This window comes from Bos taurus, chromosome X (genome assembly GCF_002263795.3).
Source record: "Bos taurus isolate L1 Dominette 01449 registration number 42190680 breed Hereford chromosome X, ARS-UCD2.0, whole genome shotgun sequence".
Classification (NCBI taxonomy): domain Eukaryota; kingdom Metazoa; phylum Chordata; class Mammalia; order Artiodactyla; family Bovidae; genus Bos; species Bos taurus.
The window spans coordinates 40254397-40276269 of NC_037357.1; the positions used below are offsets into that span (position 1 = coordinate 40254397).

General features: G+C 36.6%; 1 protein-coding gene across 3 annotated transcripts in view; it reads left to right on the top strand.

The window, feature by feature from the left end:
• LOC538674 (protocadherin-11 X-linked) overlaps positions 1–21873 on the top strand; it is an 801970-nt gene that overhangs the window by 411383 nt on the left and 368714 nt on the right. For all 3 annotated transcript variants that reach the window (XM_059883735.1, XM_059883736.1, XM_059883737.1), the window contains exon 4: positions 14282–14362. In XM_059883735.1, coding sequence (XP_059739718.1) covers positions 14282–14362 — 81 coding nt within the window. The remainder of the gene's footprint in view (positions 1–14281; positions 14363–21873) is intronic.

Sequence of the window (21873 nt, forward strand, 5' to 3'; positions counted from 1 at the left end):
CATGACAATAATTACTTTGAAAATGATTACTAAATGAATTTTGTAATTGTGTGTGTGTGTGTGTGCGTGTGCATGTGTATGCCTGTGCATGTACATGTGCTCAATCATGTATGACTCTTTGAGACCCCATGGACTGTAGCCAAGCTCCTCTGTCCATGGAATTTTTCAGCTGGAATACTGGCGTGGGTTTCCATTTCCTTCTCAAGGGGTCTTACCCACCAAGGACTGAATCTGAGTCTTCTGTGTCCTCTGCATTGGCAGGCTGATTCTTGTACCACTGAGCCACCTGGGAAGCCCATGAATGTACATTCTTGGGTCTTTATTTGGATCTAGTTCTTGCAAAAAAATCAGCAATGATTTGTTTGAAATATCTGTGTCTACTTTGAGGAGTAATTTCCAGTCATTATTAGAGAGTTGAAAGCAAGAATTAACCTAGTGACGAAGCAAACACAAATTATTATTTAAAGGTGTTAAACATAATGTATTGGTATATTCTGTAATTGTTGATATTTAAAAGAAGAAAGTTCAAACAATCTGGTGTTAAATAATCTGATGATGGCATAAGTCTTCTACTGCATATTTGAGGGTCATTATTATGGCACATACCTTAATCAGCTTTTAGTAGGAATACTGAAATATGAAAATATATACAGGATTATAGTTCTGTGTATTACCTTTTTGGTCTTTTGTGTGCTAATAAGAATATGTATTTTTAATGTGCAATAAACTTAAATTATGTAAAACTGAGAAAAATATCTTCTCCTTCAAATAAATTCAGTAAGCTGGGACTAAATACAAATTACCTGGTAAATAAATATTATACTTTATTTTTTTCCAGTAAATGTCTGTGACAGACACAATCTCTCTCAAGTGCCCTGGGGCAAGCCACCTCCTAGTGATAAGATCGCTGGGTCTTGTTATCTAGATCTGGTTGCTTGCTGGGATCAGAGTTCTTCAAAGAAACATTAAGAAAAAGCTTTTGCAATGTGAATGTTTCAACATGTACATATAATCTGTGTGAAAATCATTGTTCTTCAATGGATGACCTCTTTGCACAGAGTCATAGCTTTATCCATTTTCACATCATTATGTTTGCTGGGGAAAAATCCTGTTGTGCTGCCTCATAATAACATATAATCTTCTTGCTCAGTTTAGCTGAGATTTAAGGAGACTGTTCATAGAAGCTGTTCTTTAAAGCCTGATCTATAATTTTGCAGAATCACCATAGCAGAAGAGCAAGAGGCTTTATAAAAGATATACAGCCATTAAAACTCTTAAACTAAGATTAGTTTCAAGTTTTACAATCCAGTACCAAACCATCTGGCAAATCTCATGTCAGGTTTTGTTAAACCTTTGAGCTTTCTAAGTGTTAATTCATCCCCCTTCTATAACACTTCCCCCCTTCCCTAACCACACAAGCATGCACTTGACTTATTGATGATTAAGATAAAAGGTCTAATTAAGTGCTCCAAGCTTGTTGATTTTTCCACCTGGTGATTTGTTACCCTTGAAGACAATTTCAAAATAGCTGTTTGCTTTTGGCAGAACCATTGGAATCTTCATGGATAAGTGAATATATTCCTCAAAGCCTACTCCCTTCTTTTTGCCACATTTTGCTTAGACCTAACTAAAACCAGAAGGAGAGTCAAAATATTCTTGAAATGCCAAAACACATCTGAGGGACTCAGACCAGTCTGGAAAACACTGGATATGCCTACTGAATAATTCTACAGTGCTTTCCCTAAGCCTTCATCCTTTAAGCTTTGATGATAGCAGTTATCACAGAAAAACTATATATTCTTTTTTTTTTTTTTTTAGAAAAACTATATATTCTTAAAATAAATTTTAGTTTATATTAACCTGGTCTCTGGCATTGCCTTTCTTTGGGATTGGAATGAAAAGTGACTTTTTCCAGTCCTGTGGCCACTGCTGAGCTTTCCAAACTTTCTGGAATATTAAGTGCAGCACTTTCACAGTATCAGCTTTTAGGATTTGAAATAGCTCAACTAAAATTCCATCAACTCCACTAACTTTGCTCATAGTAAAGCGTTTAGAAAAGGCAGAAGAATCAGAGAACAAATTGCCGGCATTCACTGGATCATCAAAAAAGCAAGAGATTAAAAAACAAAACAAAACAAAACAAACAAACAAAAAAAAAAAACAAAACTGCCTTATTGACTACAACAAAGCCTTTGACTGTGTGGATCACAACAAACTGTGGAAAATTCTTAGAGATGGGAATACCAGTCCACCTTACCTGCATCCTGAGAAATCTGTACACAGGTCAAGAAGCAATAGTTAGAACTGGACATAAAAGAACAGATTGGTTCCAAATTGGGAAAGGAGTATGTCAAGGCTGTATATTGTCACCCTGCTTATTTAACTTATATGCAGAATACATAATGTCAAATGCTGGGCTGGATGAAGCACAGGCTGGAATCAAGATTGCCAGGAGAACTACCAATTACCTCAGATACATATATGACATCACCCTTATGGCAGAAAGTGAAGAAGAACTGAAAAGTCTGTCGATGAAAGTTCAGTCGCTCAGTCGTGTCTGACTCTTTGTGACCCCATGAACTGCAGCACGTCAGGCCTCCCTGTCCATCACCAACTCATGGAGTCCACCCAAACCCATGCCCATCGAGTCAGTGATGCCATCCAACCATCTCATCCTCTGTCCTCCCCTTCTCCTACTGCACTCAATCTTTCTCAGCATCAGGGTCTTTTCCAATGAGCTAACTCTTTACATCAGGTGGCCAAACTATTGGAGTTTCAGCTTCAACATCAGTCCTTCCAATGAACACCCAGGACTAATCTCCTTTAGGATGGACTGGTTGGATCTTCTTGCAGTCCAAGGGAGTCTCAAAAGTCTTCTCCAAAACCACAGTTCAAAAGCATCAATTATTCGGCACTCAGCTTTCTTTATAGTTAAACTCTCACATCCATATATGACCACTGGAAACAGCATAGCAAAGTGAAAGAGGAGAGTGAAAAAGTTGGCTTAAAACTCAACATTCAGAAAACTAAGATCATGACATCCGATCCCATCACTTCATGGCAAATAGATGGTGAAATGATGGGAACAGTGAGACTGTTTTGGGGGGGCTCCAAAATCACTGCAGATGGTGACTGCAGCCATGAAATGAAAGGACACTTGCTCCTTGGAAGAAAAGAGATGACCAACCTAGACAGCATATCAAAAAGCAGAGACTTTACTTTGCCAACAAATGTCCCTCTGGTCATAGCTATGGTTTTTCCAGTAATCATGTATTGATGTGAGAATTGGACCTTAAAGAAAGCTGAGCACTGAAGAATTGATGCTATTGAACTGTGGTGTTGGAGAAGACTCTTGACAGTCCCTTGGAGTGCAAGGAGATCCAACCAGTCCATCCTAAAGGAAATCCATCCTGAATATTCATTGGAAGGACTGATGCTGAAGCTGAAACTCCAATATTTTGGCCACCTGATGTGAAGAACTGACTCATTGGAAAAGACCCTGATGCTGGGACAGATTGAAGGCGGGAGGAGAAGGGGACAACAGGGGATGAGATGGTTGGATGACATCACCGACTCAATAGACATGAGTTTGAGCAAGCTCTGCGAGTTGGTGATGGACAGGGAAGCCTGATGTGCTGCAGTCCATGGGGTCTTAACGAGTCATACACAACTGAGCAACTGAACTGATATGAACTGAACCTGGTAAATCTTTCTACACCATTCCGTCTACCACTAAGAAATGTGTGTTTTCCTTTGAGAAACCAATGTCTCTTAACACCAGCTTGCAAGTAAAAAAGAGAGCCAAAAAAAAAAAAAAAAAATCCAAACAATAAAGAAGAGTTAATAGTAGGACATAAAGTGTTCCAGAACCACAATATTCTGTCTATACCAGAATGTGGATAAACATAGGTTTTCATAACTTTTTATCTCTGACAAATGTGTCCCAATTACCATGTGGAAAGGAAACATAGTAAATTGTGTATTTTATGGCCTTACTTCCTTGCCCAAAAATGTGGTATAAATTTAGTCTATGAGTTTATATGGGAAGGCTTTACTCTGTAAAACTTATTAGGTAAAATTTAATTTGTTATATTTCTTCAAGTGTATAATTGATTCAGTACTTTTGGGGACAATATTTTAAGTAAACTTGAAAAATTTAAATGAATACCAAGTATCAAACTCCATCTTTAAATTTCAATCTAAACTCTCTCATTCGTGCCTCAATCCAAAAAATTTTTTTCATTGAAATTTCAGCAAATTTACACACATTCTATAACATTTTAATTAGTCAATTCACTGAAAAAATTTAAATCATCAATTTGGCTTTATTTATCTTTAGACATTCATAAACATGATTAATGTTGGCTCTCAGACTCTGAAGATTTCACAAAAACTCTGGCTCTATAAACCAACATTTTTGGAAACACCAACTAAATTCACAAATAATTTATTTTTTTTGTTGCTAAGAGGAATTCATCTATAATAAAAAAATTTATATATAATCAAAAATTTATCTAAAATCAAAATTATAGAATTTATCTATAATCAAAAACCTGTTTTTTTCTCCCAATTAGAGGCTATACAATAATTTTAGAAAGTAGAGAATAATGTCTGCCTTTATTTTGCCCTCTACCTTCAATCATCATATTACTGTGCTATTTATTGTAGTGGTTTGTAATTTTAATTTTTCAAATATGCAAGAACCTTTTGTAAGTAATTGGAATTAGTAGTTTGAAAAATGTTGGGGTAAAAAGAGGGAAGAAGAGGGACGGGAGAGAGAGAGAACCACATGGTGGATGGCTTTAGATGGTTTCCACTTCATGTGATTAGGGAAGATATATCCATAAGTTCAAGTGAATCAGATACTTGTAAAATGTCAGGCACTTTACTATAGTAACTTGGTATAATACAATGATCCTAAGAGGCTCATATTATACTCATTTCACAGATAATGAAACTAATAGTCATCTTTAATTTGACAGAGTTCGTAAAACTAGTAGGAGGTAGAGACAGAAGCAGATTCCAATAGCCCTGCCTTTTCCATTATAACACTGTGTTGTTGAGTAGATGTTAATTCTTTTTAAATATTTAATACCTATCTTTTCCTTTTTACACATTGCCTACCACTTTGCTAATTGTGAGACAGAAAAACACACAGAAGGACCTTAAGAAACTTTAAAGAGAGTAGGGATTAACGAAGGAATTTTCTGGAGTGTATTCTCTATCATTGAAAAATGTTCCCTGTGATTTATTACAAAAGTTGAAAGTTGATATTTTGCCAAGGATTTTAACACAAAATCCTTCAACTAAACATATCATGGGCAAAAATAGGGATCAAATTACAGTTCATATTTGTAAATGTTGCCATGGTTTTGATGGATATTATTTCCATAGTAAGGATTTTGATTTCTTTTAAAGAAGTAAATGAGAATGTGGGGAAATTTTTGTAAATGTTATCTCTAGAAACATCACCTGCAACCTTACATTTCTTTAGGCATATATCTTTGTGGTAGGTATTACATAAAACTCTCCTAAAATTGTCTCATATGATAGTTTGAGGAGACTTTTTTCCCCTAATCTGTCAATATGTCAAATATACAGCAATAAAATAACAATAATCTATGAGTTAAATTCACTTGTAGTCTTTAGTAGTTAAATAAAGGGATGGTTGTGACAATTTAGAATGCCACGTTTCTGCAAAATTTGAGATTCCTGGAGTGTGTATGATTACCAAGAAAATGGAAACATACTTGCATTTCTAATGGGAAACCAGCTATATTTGAGAAAGAAATGTAATTGCTGAATCACTGAAGCTCCTCTGGATTCTCTTTTTGTTAGATTTTGAAACAATAATATAATGTTGAGACTCTAGTCCGAGATATCATGATCTTATTTTAACTATAATTTTCTTATCATTATGTTGCAGGAAGGGGGACCCTTTCCATGCCCCAAAACTGGACTCTTGGCTAACCCTCAGAAATGAATTGTCCAAGGAGACACATGTGCTGACAAAGCAAGAGATTTTATTGGGAAAGGGCACCTGGGTGGAGAACGGTAGGGTAAGGGAACCCAGGAGAACTGCTCTGCCACATGGCTCGCGGTCTCGGGTTTTATGGTGATGGGATTAGATTCCGGGTGGTCTTTGGCCAATCATTCTAATTCAGAGTCTTTCCTGGTGGTGCACGCATCGCTCAGCCAAGATGGATGCTAGTGAGAGGGATTCTGGGAAGTGGATGGACACGCGGTGTCTCCTTTCAACCTTTCCCGAACTCTTCTGGTTGGTGGTGGCTTATTAGTTCTGTATTCATATCAGGATCTCCTGTCATAAAACAACTCATGTAAATGGTTACTATGGTGCCTGGCCAGGGTGGGCGGTTTCAATCAGTGTGCTTCCCCTAACAATTAGATTTAAGTGACAATAAATTTTTTTAACGGGGAGAATGAGGTATGCATTCCACATTTCACCTTAAACTGATCACAAAATTAGTCTGCGTTTGCACGGTCCAGTAATTTGGGATTAGGCGAGGGAAGGTATGCAGTCAATATGTTAAGCCCCTGAAGCTCAGCTTCTGTGTGAAACTGTCAGGAAAATATTCGAGAAGAGTTAGAAGGTCTTGCTGTATTTAGAGAGTTCAATCAAATCATGTTGCTTCATAAGCCTTTTTTTTTGGCAAGGCACCTACAGTTGAGTTCAATTCAGTCTCTCAGTTGTGTCCGATTCTTTGTGACCCCATGGACTGCAGCACACCAGGCCTCCCTGGCCATCACCAACTCCCAGGGCTTGCTTAAAATCATGTCCATTAAGTCAGTGATGCCATCCAACCATCTCAACCTCTGTTGTCCCCTTACAGTTGGGGAAGTGAATTTTACTCTTATAGGTCACGTGTAACAGTCTCCCACTATTTTTTGAAAGACTAAATCCTGTGGCAGCTGAAAATATGTTCCTGACAATCACAGAAACTATATCATTGTATATATTATGAGCTATAATTCACATTTCTGTGAATAGAAATTTGGCTGAAATTTCCTTACTTCTTGCCTCAGACCTGCCCCCCCCCCCCAAATTGGGGGAGATTTAATAGAGTTTTGGTCATTTACACTGAATCAATACTTTTTATTAGCTGGACTCTTCCCACATTTCTAGGTAAAATCACTCAAGCAGACTATAGATAAATTTTTAAACCATAAAATTTCTGGATTCTGAAAGGTGAAATAAGATAAATGAACTTTTTTTTTTTTTCTTTCACATATGACTATTTTATTAGACCAACAGAACATCATGGGTGAAATGTTAGTGTTTAAGGATTTAATACATTTTAAAATAACATTGAATTCCTTTCCAATGTCTAAACTATGAACTAGTAATATCTGACTCAAGAATGATAAGGAGATCCAATATATATCCATCCTTCTCTTGAAAGTATTATTTTTGTACTTTTAGCAATAATGCCAGTGACACTTCTCAAAACTCTTTAAGCTCAATGGTAAGACATACTTCTCACTTTTTACTATTGAGCACTGTCTTAACATGAACTGGATAAAATGAGGCTTAAAGCTTTAAAGACAGTGATTATTATAAAGCACTTTACTCTTTACTTGACATCTGATTCCATAAAAGGGAAAATGCAGATTGGTTCAGTATGTGGTACATGTAAGGGAACAGAAATGTAGATAAGCGTATTAATTTTCAGATGTCAATGATGAACCATATTTCATTTTTTAAAAAAAGTAAAATACGTATTTTTGATCACTATTAATCCTAGAACTACCATTTCTTTCACTTTCATCGTAGTTAATGCTCAGCAGTTCTGTATGTTAGAGCTATTTTATTAGACTATTTCCTAGTTACTAGCATTAAAACTGTGGGTCTTGGTAGAAGGGGGAGGGGTAATGGAAGAACATTTTTAGGGGTGGGAGTATTATTTTAACTTTAATTTGTTTTTTTGTACAAAAACAAACCAATAGATTTTTCTTAATGTTTGAATATTGAAGCATATTATACAATAGAGATGTTTAATTGCCAAATTTAAGTGGAAAAGATACATCCACATAGCTTTAAGTATTTGACCACCTAAAATACCATCCTTATATAGTTCAGTGAACATTTGAATGTTGTCAGAGAGGAAATGAGCTTCCCTGTTGGGCCAGATGGTAAAGAATCTGCCTGCAACACTGGAGACCTGGGTTCAATCCCTGGGTTGGGAAGATCCCCTGGAGGAGGGCATGACAACTCACTCTAGTATTCTTGCCTGAAAAATCCCCATGGACAGAGGAGCCTGGTGGGCTACTGTCCATGGAGTTGCAAAGAGTCAGACATGACTGAGTGACTAAGCACAGCACAGAGAGGAAAAATTTTACTCTATCTTTCTAAGTTCTTCTCACTGGTCTAAGAATTAAATTAACATGAGACAAATTAACAGGCAAAATCAAACAAAAATTGAATAACATGCATACATAGGAGAGACCTAGAAGACTCCTGAGAGTCCCTTGGACTGCAAGGAGGTCCAACCAGTCCATTCTAAAGGAGATCAGCCCTGGGTGTTCTTTGGAAGGAATGATGCTAAAGCTGAAACTCCAGTACTTTGGCCACCTCATGCGAAGAGTTGAATCATTGGAAAAGACTGATGCTGGGAGGGATTGGGGACAGGAGAAAAAGGGGACAACAGAGGATAAGATGGCTGGATGGCATCACCGACTGGATGGGCATGAGTTTGAGTGAACTCCGGGGGTTGGTGATGGACAGGGAGGCCTGGCGTGCTGCGATTCATGGGGTTGAAAAGAGTCGGACATGACTGAACAACTGAACTGAACTGAGGGAAACTGAGTTACTCACCAAAATGGCTGTCAGTCTCACCTTAAATACCATCTTCAGCTCTACGCAGAGAAGGATCCTGGGGGTAGTGATCTGGGACTTTGAAGCTGAGGAAGGCAATTCACATGGAGATGGAAAAGCAAATCTTTGGTAAACAAATGTTCCCTGGGCCCTGCAGAGAGGGTGGGACACAGAGGCCCTGCTTAGTTTCCCCCATCTCATCATGCTTATATTTTTTGCAAATATCTCTAGTGATAGCTCTGTTCTGGGAATAAGCCTTTTATCTAAATTCTTTTAGGACTTTAACGGGGGAGGAAAAGGAAAAACTTCCTAAGCCCTCTGTTACTTAAAAATAATCAGCCTAAATTAATCCTCATGTCAAAAATATATATCTTAGGGTGGCATTTTGCTCATCTACAATGTGGCATGATACATTTAACAAATAGCTCCATAGACAGACATAAAACTGCTTACAATTGACAGAAAATGTTAAAAACAAATGGTTAAAATGTGCATGGGAAATGTAACACTAGTAGACTTGGTTTAATAATAAAGCTAAATCTGAGATCTGAGCACAAATCTGCCTAGAAACTCCTATGGCACAGAACACTTTGCTCAAATACATTTGAGTATTTCTGCTTTTTTTAGTGTATAATGAAAACATGAAAGTGAAAGTCGCTTGGTTGTGTCTGACTCTTTGCAACCCCATGGACTGTGACCCACCAGGCTCCACTGTCCATGGAATTCTCCAGGCAAGAATACTAGAGTAAGTAGCCATTCCCTTCTCCAGCGGATCTGACCAACCCAGGGATCAAACCTTGGGTCTCCTGCATTGCAGGCAGATTCTTTACCATCTGGGCCACCAGGGAAGCCCCTATAAAATCACCAGTTGACTTTACAAGTCCATCAGGAGTATGTACTTAATTCACTTTCCCATATATTTGTCCCATCATTCAGTTACATCTTCCATCATATAGAACACATCTTGGATTTCCCTAACTTAGACTAAATTGCCAGAAAAACTCTCCTCTTTACCCTCTGCTTCTAGGGGTTGTATTTATTTCATAGACTTGTCCATCAATTATAGTTACTAGTGTTTCTTTTCTTTTCCTCTAGATCAGAGGTCAGCAAACCTTTTCTGTAAAGGGTGAAGTAGAGAAGAATAGCTTTATTGCCTTGTCAGGCAAAGGATGCCATTGCAGGCAAAAAAGGCCACAGTGGGCTAATGACCTCAAAACTGTGTGTCCCATTCCAAGGGAGCTTGTGGTGAATTTTTTAGTAATGGTTCAAGGAGCAAGGCTGCTGAAAAGGATCAGGGTGCATGCAGGGCCTGCATTCCTTCAATATACAGATCACCTGGCATCATGTGGTCTTATGAGGGGCTTCTGTGGTTCTCAAGGTTATCAAACTCTGACTTTTTCTCTGGAATGAAGAATGTTTCATCAAATAGTTAACATCTTCCATTTGGTTGGGATCTTAGTTCCAGTAGAAGAACTCAAAAATATTGTTATATATATCCCTTCAGGAGGAACCAGGACCCTGCCCCAAGGTTTCACTATTGTTTCTTAACTGCTCCTCCTTTTTCTCCTATCCTTTCCTTTCCCTGATTAGCAACTGTTTGAACATGCCCTTTGGAACTAGGGATGGTCATGGAGTCTGGATGAAGCCTATTTCCTACAAACAAGAAACAGGGGAAATAGAAAGACTTTTGTGTCCAGGAGCCCCACAAGGCCCTGTTCAGTTTCATGAAGTTTTATATATAACAAAAGAGAAACCAAATTTCCATAAAATTTTAACTGATGCTATTTACATCATCAAGTGTAATGAGTACGAAATTTCATGTAGCAGAGAACTACTAATTAATGGACTTGTGTATCTGATCTTGGAAAATGTCTTTTCACACAGATAGGTACTGCCACATACTGATATCAGTCCAGAAGCATATAGTTTTAACTCAACATATCTATCTTTAGAAGGCATGTGAAAAATTCTATTAGATTTTTCCTTCATATCTGCCATTTAGTCCAACTCGACTGAAGCGACTTAGCTGCAGCAGCAGAAGCCATTTAGTGTGATTATATTGAAGATTAATCATTTCTTTTTTTAAAAAAATTATTTATTAGCCTGTGTTAGGTCTTAGTTACACCACAAGGGATCTTATGTTGTGGCATATGAGTTCTCTAGTTGTGGTGCACAAGTGCAGTAGTTGTGGTGCACAGGCTTAGCTGCTCCATGGCATATGCGATCCTAGTTTCCTGACCAGGGATTGAACCTGAGTCCCCTGCATTGGAAGGTGGATTCTCAACCACTAGACCACAAGGGAAGACCCAAAGATTAAACATTTATAATTGACAGTTAGGTAAAGGCTCCTTAATTCCATATTTACTGCAACCCATTGCAAATTTGTGTGTGTGCACAGATAGAGATTTTGCTTATTTGAACTTCTAGAGGACTGGAGTGTATATAGTAACTTACCATTACTTGCGATTCAAAATTTTGATTGTCATCAACATGATTTTACTGTAGTGTAAGTCTTGCATATAAGCACTCATTAACCTTACAATTTTAAACTGATTTATTGAGACATTATCAAGTTTGCAATGAAAACTAACTGCCAGAGTGAGTCAGTATTCAATAATAGTGGCGAAGGGAACTTCCAATTCAGCAAAATTTCAGTCTTGGCTTTGAGCTCAAAAATAAAACTTTGCCACTTATAAGCCAATTTATATTCTAACTACTTATATATATGGTAGGGCAAGTCAGAATATTCAGCTTGCTGTTTAGATGAAAGTTCACAGAATGAATATGGTTCCATTATCAATAGTGAATAAAGTTCACTATTGACACTCCTAGTTCAATAACACATGATACACTCAAATATTTTGCACAAAACACCTGCTGATGTATAATATTAGTACAATAAACATAGGCCTTGAACACCTTACATTTTCCCAAGTCTTGTATATTTGTCCAGTTAAACTTTTTTTCTGTGCCACATTTATCTTATCCACCATTAATTGCAAGACACCTTAGCAGATTCCAGATCAGGTTTTGTCAAATTCTTCAAAAATATTCTTGTCCATTCTGTTCTACACAATTCATTCTTCAGTCACTTCAAACTTGTTATTGCTTCCTCAAGTAAGTATCAATAATTAAAAGTTGTTGGTAGGATCTGTTAACTCATGAAGAAGACAAGGAAAACTACCCAATATCATTTGCCTTAAAAAAAAAAAAACACCATTGATGTTACTCTCAATGTGGTGAAATGGTAATAATCTTAAGTTTATATTTTCTAGACCTGTTTCTTTGGTTATCTAAGCAAGTCTGATTTAATAACTCACATCAGTAAGTGGTTCTCTCTGATTGGCTAACAAATGAGCCTTTCATAAACTGATTTTTGTCACTCATTTTTATTTATTTTTGTGATGAAATTCTAAGATGATATGTTTCATTTTAAATTCCTAATTCTTCTGTTGCTTTCCTGTGAGTTGGAATGTTGTGATGAGTGCTTAGCCTGGTAATATAAATGCATATTGAATTCTTTTTTCACAGCTATAGTGTCATTGCAGAATAAACACAATTTGCATTTAAATGAAAGCATAATAATTCTTGCTCAACCAAACCTTAAAAATGTGATGTTCCAAACCCTTTATCCCATATACTAAATTCACACATATAGAAAATACAGTCAGTCAGTTAAGTCACTCAGTCGTGTTTGAATCTTTGTGACCCTGTGGACTGCAGCAGGCCAGGCTTCCCTATCCATCACCAACTTCCAGAGCCTACTCAATCTCATCTCCACCACATCGGTGATGCCCATCCAACCATCTCATCCTCTGTCTTCCCCTTCTCCTCCAGCTTCAATATTTCCTAGCATCAGGGTATTTTCAAATGAGTCAGCTCTTCACATCACGTGGCCAAAGTATTGGAGTTTCAGCTTCAGCATCAGTCCTTCCAATGAATTTTCAGGACTGATTTCCTTTAGGATGGACTGGTTGGATCTCCTTGCAGTCCAAGGGACTGTCAAGAGTCTTCTCCAATACCACAGTTCAAAATCATCAATTCTTTGATGTTCAGCTTTCTTTATAGTCCAACTCTTACATTCATACATGTTAAAACCATAGCTTTGACTAGACGGACTTTTTTTGGCAAAGTAATGCCTCTGTTTTTTAATATGTTGTTTAGATTGGTCACAGCTTTTCTTCTTAGAGCAAGCGTCTTTTCATTTCATGGCTGCAGTCACCATCTGCAGTGATTTTGGAGGCCAGGAAAATAAAGTCTCTCACTGTTTCCATTGTTTCTCCATCTATTTGCCATGAAGTGATGGGAGCAGATGCAATGATTTTAGTTTTCTGAATGTTGAGTTTTAAGCCAGGTTTTTCATTCTCCTCTTTCACTTTCATCAAGAAGCTCTTTAGTTCTTCTTTGCTTTCTGCCATAAGTGTGATGTCATCTGCATATCTGAGGTTATTGATATTTCTCCTGACAATCTTGATTCTGGCTTGTGCTTCATTCAGCCTGGCATTTCTCATGATGTACTCTGCATATAAGTTAAATAAGCAGGGTGACAATATACAGCCTTGACATACTCCTTTCCCTATTTGGAGCCAGTGTGTTGATCCATGTCCAGTTCTAACTGTTGATTCTTGACTTGCATATAGATTTCTCAGGCAGCATGGGAGGTGGTTTGGTATTCCCATCTCTTTAAGAATTTTCCACAGTTTGTTGTCATCCATATAGTCAAAGGCTTTGTCCTAGTCAATAAAGCAAAAGTAGATGTTTTTCTGGAACCATCTCACTTTTTCAATGATACAGAGGATGTTGGCAATTTCATCTCTGGTTCCTCTGCCTTTTCTAAATATATTCCACTTTATTAAAACAGAGAATATGCTCTCTGTCTTGAGAAAAATAAAATGGATATAAAATGTCTTTTCAAGATCGTGATAATTATTCTGGGTTGGTATGCTAGTATCTGTGTACCAATTCATAAATTTCTTAGCATTTATATCAACTATTAAATATCTTCCTATGATAAATAGCAACTTTGTGATGTGGTGGCACTCCCAGGATAGATTTTAATTTCAGACACTGTAAATTTGCAAACACAAGTTATTGAAGCCATTGAGTTGTAAAAGCATTGGACTGAAAGTGTCTGCAGCTTAAATTTCATTCATTTAAATATTTAAAATTTGCCCTCCACAATCCTATTCATATGTTTAATGGAACTCTTAAATGTAACACTGGTATATAAGCTTTATGAGAAAAAGAGTTCTTTTTTCTCTTGTTTATTCCCTTACCTAGAACTGTACTTGTTACACTGTAAATTCTCAATAACTTCAGTATCTGGAAAGAGATATTTACTCAGGCACTCTTTTACTTACCTGTGTTTGATGCTTGTGTGCAATGTACTATGTTTTTCACATTTAACAAATCATTTATCAAATACTTCTGTTTTTTCCTTCTTTAAAGCCAATGAAGGAAGTTGTACGATCTCACACACCCATGAAAGGAACAACTACTGTGGAGATCTGGACTCATCCCCAACCACAGGTTTGAAAGGAAACACAATGTTTCCCTTTAACTGATTTTATGAATGTATATTAAAAAATTATTGTTATATTTCTCAATATATGTTCTTTGAAATTTCTTTAGGTGACTTTGCCCTCGACTTGTGTGAAAATATGACTGTAAATACCTATTTCTTCCTGTGTGTTTCTATAATAATAGTGGAGGTAGTTTATTTGTTAGATCAGATGCAAGCATCACCCAAAAAGTATCTTCTAAATGATTGTTTCACTGATGTGTAAATCTAGTAACGAGGTAGTGGAAGAACAACAACAGAAATTGAGAACCACTGTTTTGTAGTATTACTTAAGTTTAAGGTATATATGCGTGCATGCTCAGTTGTGTTTGACTCTGTGACCCTATGGGCTGTAGCCTGCCAGTCTCCTCTGTCCATGGGATTCTCCAGGCAAGAATACTGGAGTGGGTTGTCATTTCCTCCTCTAGGGGGATCTACCAGACCCAGGGATTGAATCTGGGTCTCCTTCATCTTCTGCGTTGGCAGGTGAATTCTTTACCACTGAGCAACCTGGGAAATTTAAGGTATAGGACAATTTGATTTTACGTTAATTAGGCAAATTTTAGTATGACCTCCTTGTAACAAACCAGCTTGAATTTAAAAAGAAATTAAGCTATAAGTTATTTTTACAGAATTCACTTTTAGTCATCTCCATCAGGGCGGCTCAGAATGCGACTGACAAAGCCAATCACATTTGTTTTCTTCATAGAGGCCTTAAGGGATTTTAAAAATGAAATGAGATCAATCTAAACATTTGTTTGCAATTTGTTATTCTGTAGCTGGTTTACCTAATGTTGCTAATAACAGAGAGGTCCTGCATCTGACACCTTGGGTGCCAAATTAATAACCATAAATTATCCTCTATCCAGATATTTTCAAATGTCTTTTACATGTTACTAAGTAAATAAATATTTTTAAAGGTAGATACATAAATGTATATCCAGAGTATTAGAAAAAAAACGAAAAGAAGTGAGGAGAGAATCACATTGTTTATTATTTCATGAGTGCTTCTGAAACTCATGGAAGTTATGTGTTCTATAATAATAATATCCTAAAATATTTTACAGAATTAATTTATCCTCTTTAGGAAAAGTTGCAGAATTAATGCATGCACTGTGGGAAGAAATGATTAATTAAATAAAGTTCATTGCAACCTCAGAACTGTACAAAATTACTTGAATCCAAATTCATGAAGTTCTGCCAAATTTCAAACTGACTTTCTACTCTTGCACTTCTGATTCAGTCTCAAGAAAACTGATGAGAATGTAGAATACATGGTGATATAACCCACATCTATATACTTAATTAAGAACCTATGTAGTCTTCTGAATAGCAGTTTTGAGGAAAAGCACACAATTTTAAAATCTGTACTTTACAGTCCAAAGATTTGAAATACTAGTCTGACATGAAGTGGGCTAGGGTAAATAGAAGTCAAGTGAAATTAGACATTGTTAAGTAAGACTCTTCCTCTATGAATAAGACATTGCTCTATCAGCAATATTTTTTTCAGCCAGTAACTCCTGATTGTATTCTACTAAATTGAGTGCAACATAAATAACTGTACTAATTTTTTGCTGATTACTGATTCTCCTGTTTGTTTAAATCTTGTTAGACACACAATTGTTTCTTATACAGTATGTTTTACTTGAGACTCTTGTATTAGGTAAATCTTGCAGGTATCTGACAGCTTTGAGTGTCCTTACTGCCTGAGATTTCAATTGAAATTTAAGATGTGTCACAGAGTGGTGGATTGCACTGCATACTATTATTATGAATATGATACAGATAGGGACTTTCCAACCTTGTTTTTGGTAAACACTGCACTTGCCTCTGAAAAGTTTAAAGAAAATATGTGTTTTATAAATAAGTTTTATAGTTCCTTATAGTTAGTAAGATATTCACTACTCATTTGTGGGATTTTAAAAGCAACAATCTAAAAACAGAAACTACTGAAATAGATTATAACCTGAAAATTAAATTATTTCTATTCCTCCACTGAAATCTGTAAACTCTTTGATAATGCTTCCCTCTGCCATTCAGATGACAATTAATTAAGACTCATGAAACAGATAGTGACTTGGAAGGTTTATTTCTTTTAAATGGGCACTGTAATGGTGTCCCATTAAGCAGAATTGTTCTTATCTATAAAGTTCAACTAATTAAAGTAACTTGTGAACCATGAAATAGTTCAGCTTATTCTTTGAATAATGAAAATCAAAATGTAAGTGTCCATTTCCTTATAAGAAATAGCCTTATAAGTAAATTTTTAGATTTTTATTAGAATTTTTAGAAAATTATGTATACAACTGGGGTGCATGTCTTGAAGTTCCAAGTTAGATTTTTAAAAATTAACATGATTTTTAAAAAACATTGAAAAATAAAGCAAATAACTCACAGTAGCTTTTAAGTGTGAAGGGGACAACTATGGGGTCATAAATATTCACTGCATCTGTGCAGTACTGGGGGAAATAGAGAGCTACTCAGAAATGTTCATTTCCCAGTTTTGCACATGCTGTTTACATATGTCAGTTCATGTGGAATTCTTATTTTTTGGTAATGCAGCATTTTATAATAACTTGAACTTTTTCCCTTGGATAATAAATTCTTCCAGGTCAAACACCTTTTCTGCCCCCTGATTCTTAGTAATTACAATGCTCAGCATGCAAGCAAGTCTAAAACTGAATAATATTCTCTCAAAAACTTAAAACAAAATAAAACTAGTATATGTGGGAGGAGTCTTTTTATGGTTTTCTATGACTTTCAAGGACAATGGCCTTGATTGTGAAAAAATTCTAAGGATAGTCTGATTATGAATATAGACATTAACTTGGTTGCCACTGTACTTCATTAAATACAGATGTATTGTGATCATAACTTATATTCATTAATAAATCAGTAGTATTAGGCAACTGCTATAGAATATGTGATCAAGGAATGGACCCATTCAGTTCAGTTCAGTTCAGTCACTCAGTCGCGTCTGACTGTTTGCGACCCCATGCATGCCAGGCTTCCCTGTCCAACACCAACTCTCAGACCTTGCTCAAACTCATATTCATCCAGTCAGTGATGCCATCCAACCATCTCATCCTCTGTTGTCCCCTTTTCTTCCTGCCTTCAATCTTTCCCAGCATCAGGGTCTTTTCCAATAAGTCAGTTCTTTGCATCATGTGGCCAAGGTACTGAAGTTTCAGCTTCAGCATCAGTCCTTCCAGTGAATATTCAGGACTGATTTCCTTTAGGATTGACTAGTTGGATCTCCTTGCAGTTGCTTGCCATTAACTCCCCAAACCTTCACACCCATAGCTAGTGACTCAAGTCTCCCACAAATAACACAACTGACCTCTGACACAGAAAGTAAATAAAATAGTGCAAACTCTGTAAAGTGGTACAGGGGAATAATAAAAAGTGTTAGGATGGCCAAAAAGTTCATTTGAGTTATTCCATAACATCTTATGTACACATTTTTACTTTGTAAAGACAAAGAAAATCATATGTAGCAATGGAATATATTTATTTTATTTCACAAAATCTATATAAAAGTTACTACATAGCAGGTAGCCTTTTAAGCAGTTACAACATTGACTCATTTAATTCTCATTACAAACTTATAGCTATTATTAAGCCTATTATCATTAACTCTATTTTGTAGATGAGGAAGTTGAAGCACTAAGAGATGCTGGAAAGTAACAAAGACAGATTGCAGATTTCCTGGGTCTGGCTCTAAAGCTTATCTTTGTAACAATTGTTTTATAATTTCTTGTCCTTGATCTTTAGTGGTATGAGTACTTTACTTTTAATCATTAATGATTTTATTTTTAAGTGACTACTAAAGTCATCATGCTAGGTGCTCCACAGCAATTTCTTCTTTTTCTCCAGTCCCTACAGCAGCTTTGTTGATGTATAGCTATAATATCTGCTTTTCTTAGTGAGAAAACTGGGGCTCAGAGAGGTTGAATAATGTGTGTAAGGCTTGAGTGTTAGAGGGATTAAAACTCTAATGTTCTGATTCTAAAGTTCATGATTTTCCCCCAACCATACACTGCCTCCCATTCTTACATTCATAGAGAATGTCTCTTCAGTGAAACATGCACCCCACATGTGACCTGACATGTGACCTGACATGTGACACAACCCACATATGACTGATTCCCATGGCATATGAGTGAATCTCAGCAGCATAGCAGATTTGTGCCATGTCCACAGATAAAAGGCTTGTAAACACCCACAGCAGATGAATACACACTGCAACAGATGGGAACCATTCTTCTGGAACTCTTAGACTACAAAATATTGACAACCAGTTTTGAAAAATTGATAACTATGATGTTAATATCCACTGGCTATTAAGCTTTAAAGTAGAACATGAATATGGACCAAAAATATATAATAGTAATTTTTATGAATTAAAAAGTCTCAATTTTCAATATATAAGAAAGAAATCAAGGATGAATATACTTTTTATCATATTAATCATTTCTTTACACAGAATCTGGATTACAACTTAGCTTGCACATGAGTCCTCTAGCAATGTCTACCTCCCAAGCAAAATAAATTGTATTTATAATCACAGATTAAACTTTTTGATGATACTGAGATCACAGTGTTAAAAGCTCATCACTTGGTGTACTCTATCATGTGAGGTCATAAATAAAGTATGTTGGGAATTAAATGTTGACTATACGAGAAAGGAATAAACATCAAATTAGGTGGTGTAGAGTTTGGGACACCATTCAGGATGAAGGTATGATCCTTAAAAGTGAACTGTCAGCAGGCAAGGTATAATGCCCAAGGGAGAATATGATAAACTTGGACTAATGTTCAGAAGCCAGATATCCTGAACTAGTGGGAAGGATTCTGTAGAAAAGATATTTAAGCAGTGCTGGTAATTCATGGTTAGGCAACCGTATTATTGGGTTCTCTTTATTGTAAGACTCCAGCCAATGGCTCTTCCATTACTATATGTGAAGCTTGGGATCGGTGATAAAGCATCTAAATTTGTTTTCACATCTGCAATATGAGGATGTTTATATCATTCTTATAGAATTGCTATGAGTGTTAACACAGTAGATTCTAAAGCAGGCACACAATAGATGTTCAATAGCCAGATATTCAATTCCTTTTCATTTTTCTCCTATCCCATTTACAAATTGGAAAGTAAAGCAAGAAGTTAGGGATAATTCCAGGTATATGAGTTGACTGAGTGAAACTGGCAATAGCAAGCATGGACACTTAGGTTCGCATGGCCTGCCCTAGTATGTAACACTCTGCCCTTAGGTAGTAAGATGATTGAGCATCTCAAAATACTCCCACATATGAAACAGATAATTTCAGGGCCAGTGTAGAGTTGGTTTTCACCTCGTACAGTTCAGTGGGCTAACAACTTTCAGAAGTATTTATAACAGAAAACTAGATAATTGCCAGAGACATCATACGTTCACGCCTCTTTATTTTCATAGCAGATATACTGAAGGAAAAATTCCAGTTTATTCAAGTTTATATATTATTTTCTCAGATCAGCAAGAGATTATATGCTTAAGAGATTTCCTTTTATCTAATCTAAAACTATCATAAGCAAATTAAAGAAATCCTATTAGAAGAAGCACTGCTGAGTTTGCACAGGTTCATAGTAACAAGTGCATATGGTCCCTAAGTTACTTTGATCCACCTGCTGATATAATCTATAGCTAAGTTAAAAATTAGTAAAAATAAAGTATACACATGTATGTATGAATGAGTCTCTTCGCTGTTCATCTGAAATGATCACAACATTGTCAATTGGTTACACACATATATAAAATAAAAAATTAAGAAAAAAACTTTTCAAAATCTCATCTCTAGGTCTATTTTATTACCTAATCATTAGACCAATTGTTGATTTCTACCCTAAATGTGGAAAAAATACTGGGAAGAGTTTATGCCACACTTATGCTATATATACATATATATATATAGCATATATATACATATATATACTATATATATATATAGCATAAGTATACACACACACACACTTCCTTGATGGCTCAGATGGTAAAGAATCTGCCTGCAGTGCGGGAGACTCAGGTTCGATCCCTGGATATACATGTGAGCTTCCCAGGTGGTGCTAGTAGTAAATAACTCATCTGCTGATGCAGGAGATGTGAGAGATGCAGGTTCAATCCCTGGATGGGGAAGATCCCCTGGAGAAGGGCATGGGAACCCATTCCAGTATTCTTGCCTTGCGAATTCAACAGACAGAGGAGCCTGGCAGGCTATAGTCCTTAGGCTCACAAAGAGTTGGACATGACTGAAGTGACTAATGCACATGCTTACACACACACACACACATATAGAACATATAATGTTTATAATCTATAAAACGTATAGAACATCACATTCCTTAATGTGATGTGAAAGTACTTCACCTCATGAATTTGACAGATAATCTAAATAGTAAATCTGTCATTCCAGGCCTTATTTGTTTAGAATATATTCTGTTTCACATGCAACAATGTCAAATCGCTCCATTTTATGTTAGTGCCCAAATGTCAGAGAAGCAATGCTAGAGCAATTTAGCAGTTTACATGCCTCTGACAGTAAAGATTTTTCTTTTTTCTTTTGTTTTCTGTTTTCTTTGACTTTGCAGTAGCTAGTCCTTCTCCCCTGCTGCTACTTCCAGCTGCTAATTCCTATTAGCAAATATTGTAGACCATCTTGATCCCTCTGAAGTTGTCAGCCCTTCTCTGTGATACAGAGCTGTTTTTTTGTTAACTAAAGTTATTGAAAAATGAGTATGGTAACAGAAGACTTATATTGAAACTCTCACCAGGTTTCTACAAAAGATCTTTGGTCAGATTTGAGTTACCTTAGAATTTATCAAAGTGAGTTTCAAAATATATTTCATCTATATGTTCTTTACAATAAAGCTGCAAAAGCACACCTGGAATGCTGCTGTAAAACTCCCATTCCTCTCCCCTCTACTAGATTTCTCCTGTCTATTCTCAAAGAACTACCGTGTTCAGATCAGATCAGTCGCTCGGTCATGTCCGACTCTTTGCGACCCCATGAATCGCAGCACACCAGGCCTCCCTGTCCATCACCAACTCCCGGAGTTCACTTAAACTCACGTCCAGAGAGTCAGTGATGCCATCCAGCCATCTCATCCTCTGTCGTCCCCTTCTCCTCTTGCCCCCAATCCCTCCCAGCATCAGAGTCTTTTCCAATGAGTCAACTCTTCACATGAGGTGGCCAAAGTACTGGAGTTTCAGCTTTCGCATCATTCCTTCCAAAGAAATCCCAGGGCTGATCTCCTTCAGAATAGACTGGTTGGATCTCCTTGCAGTCCAAGGGACTCTCAAGAGTCTTCTCCAACACCACAGTTCAAAAGCATCAATTCTTTGGCTCACAGCCTTCTTCACAGTCCAACTCTCACATCCATACAAGACCACAGGAAAAACCATAGCCTTGACTAGACGAACCTTTGTTGGCAAAGTAATGTCTC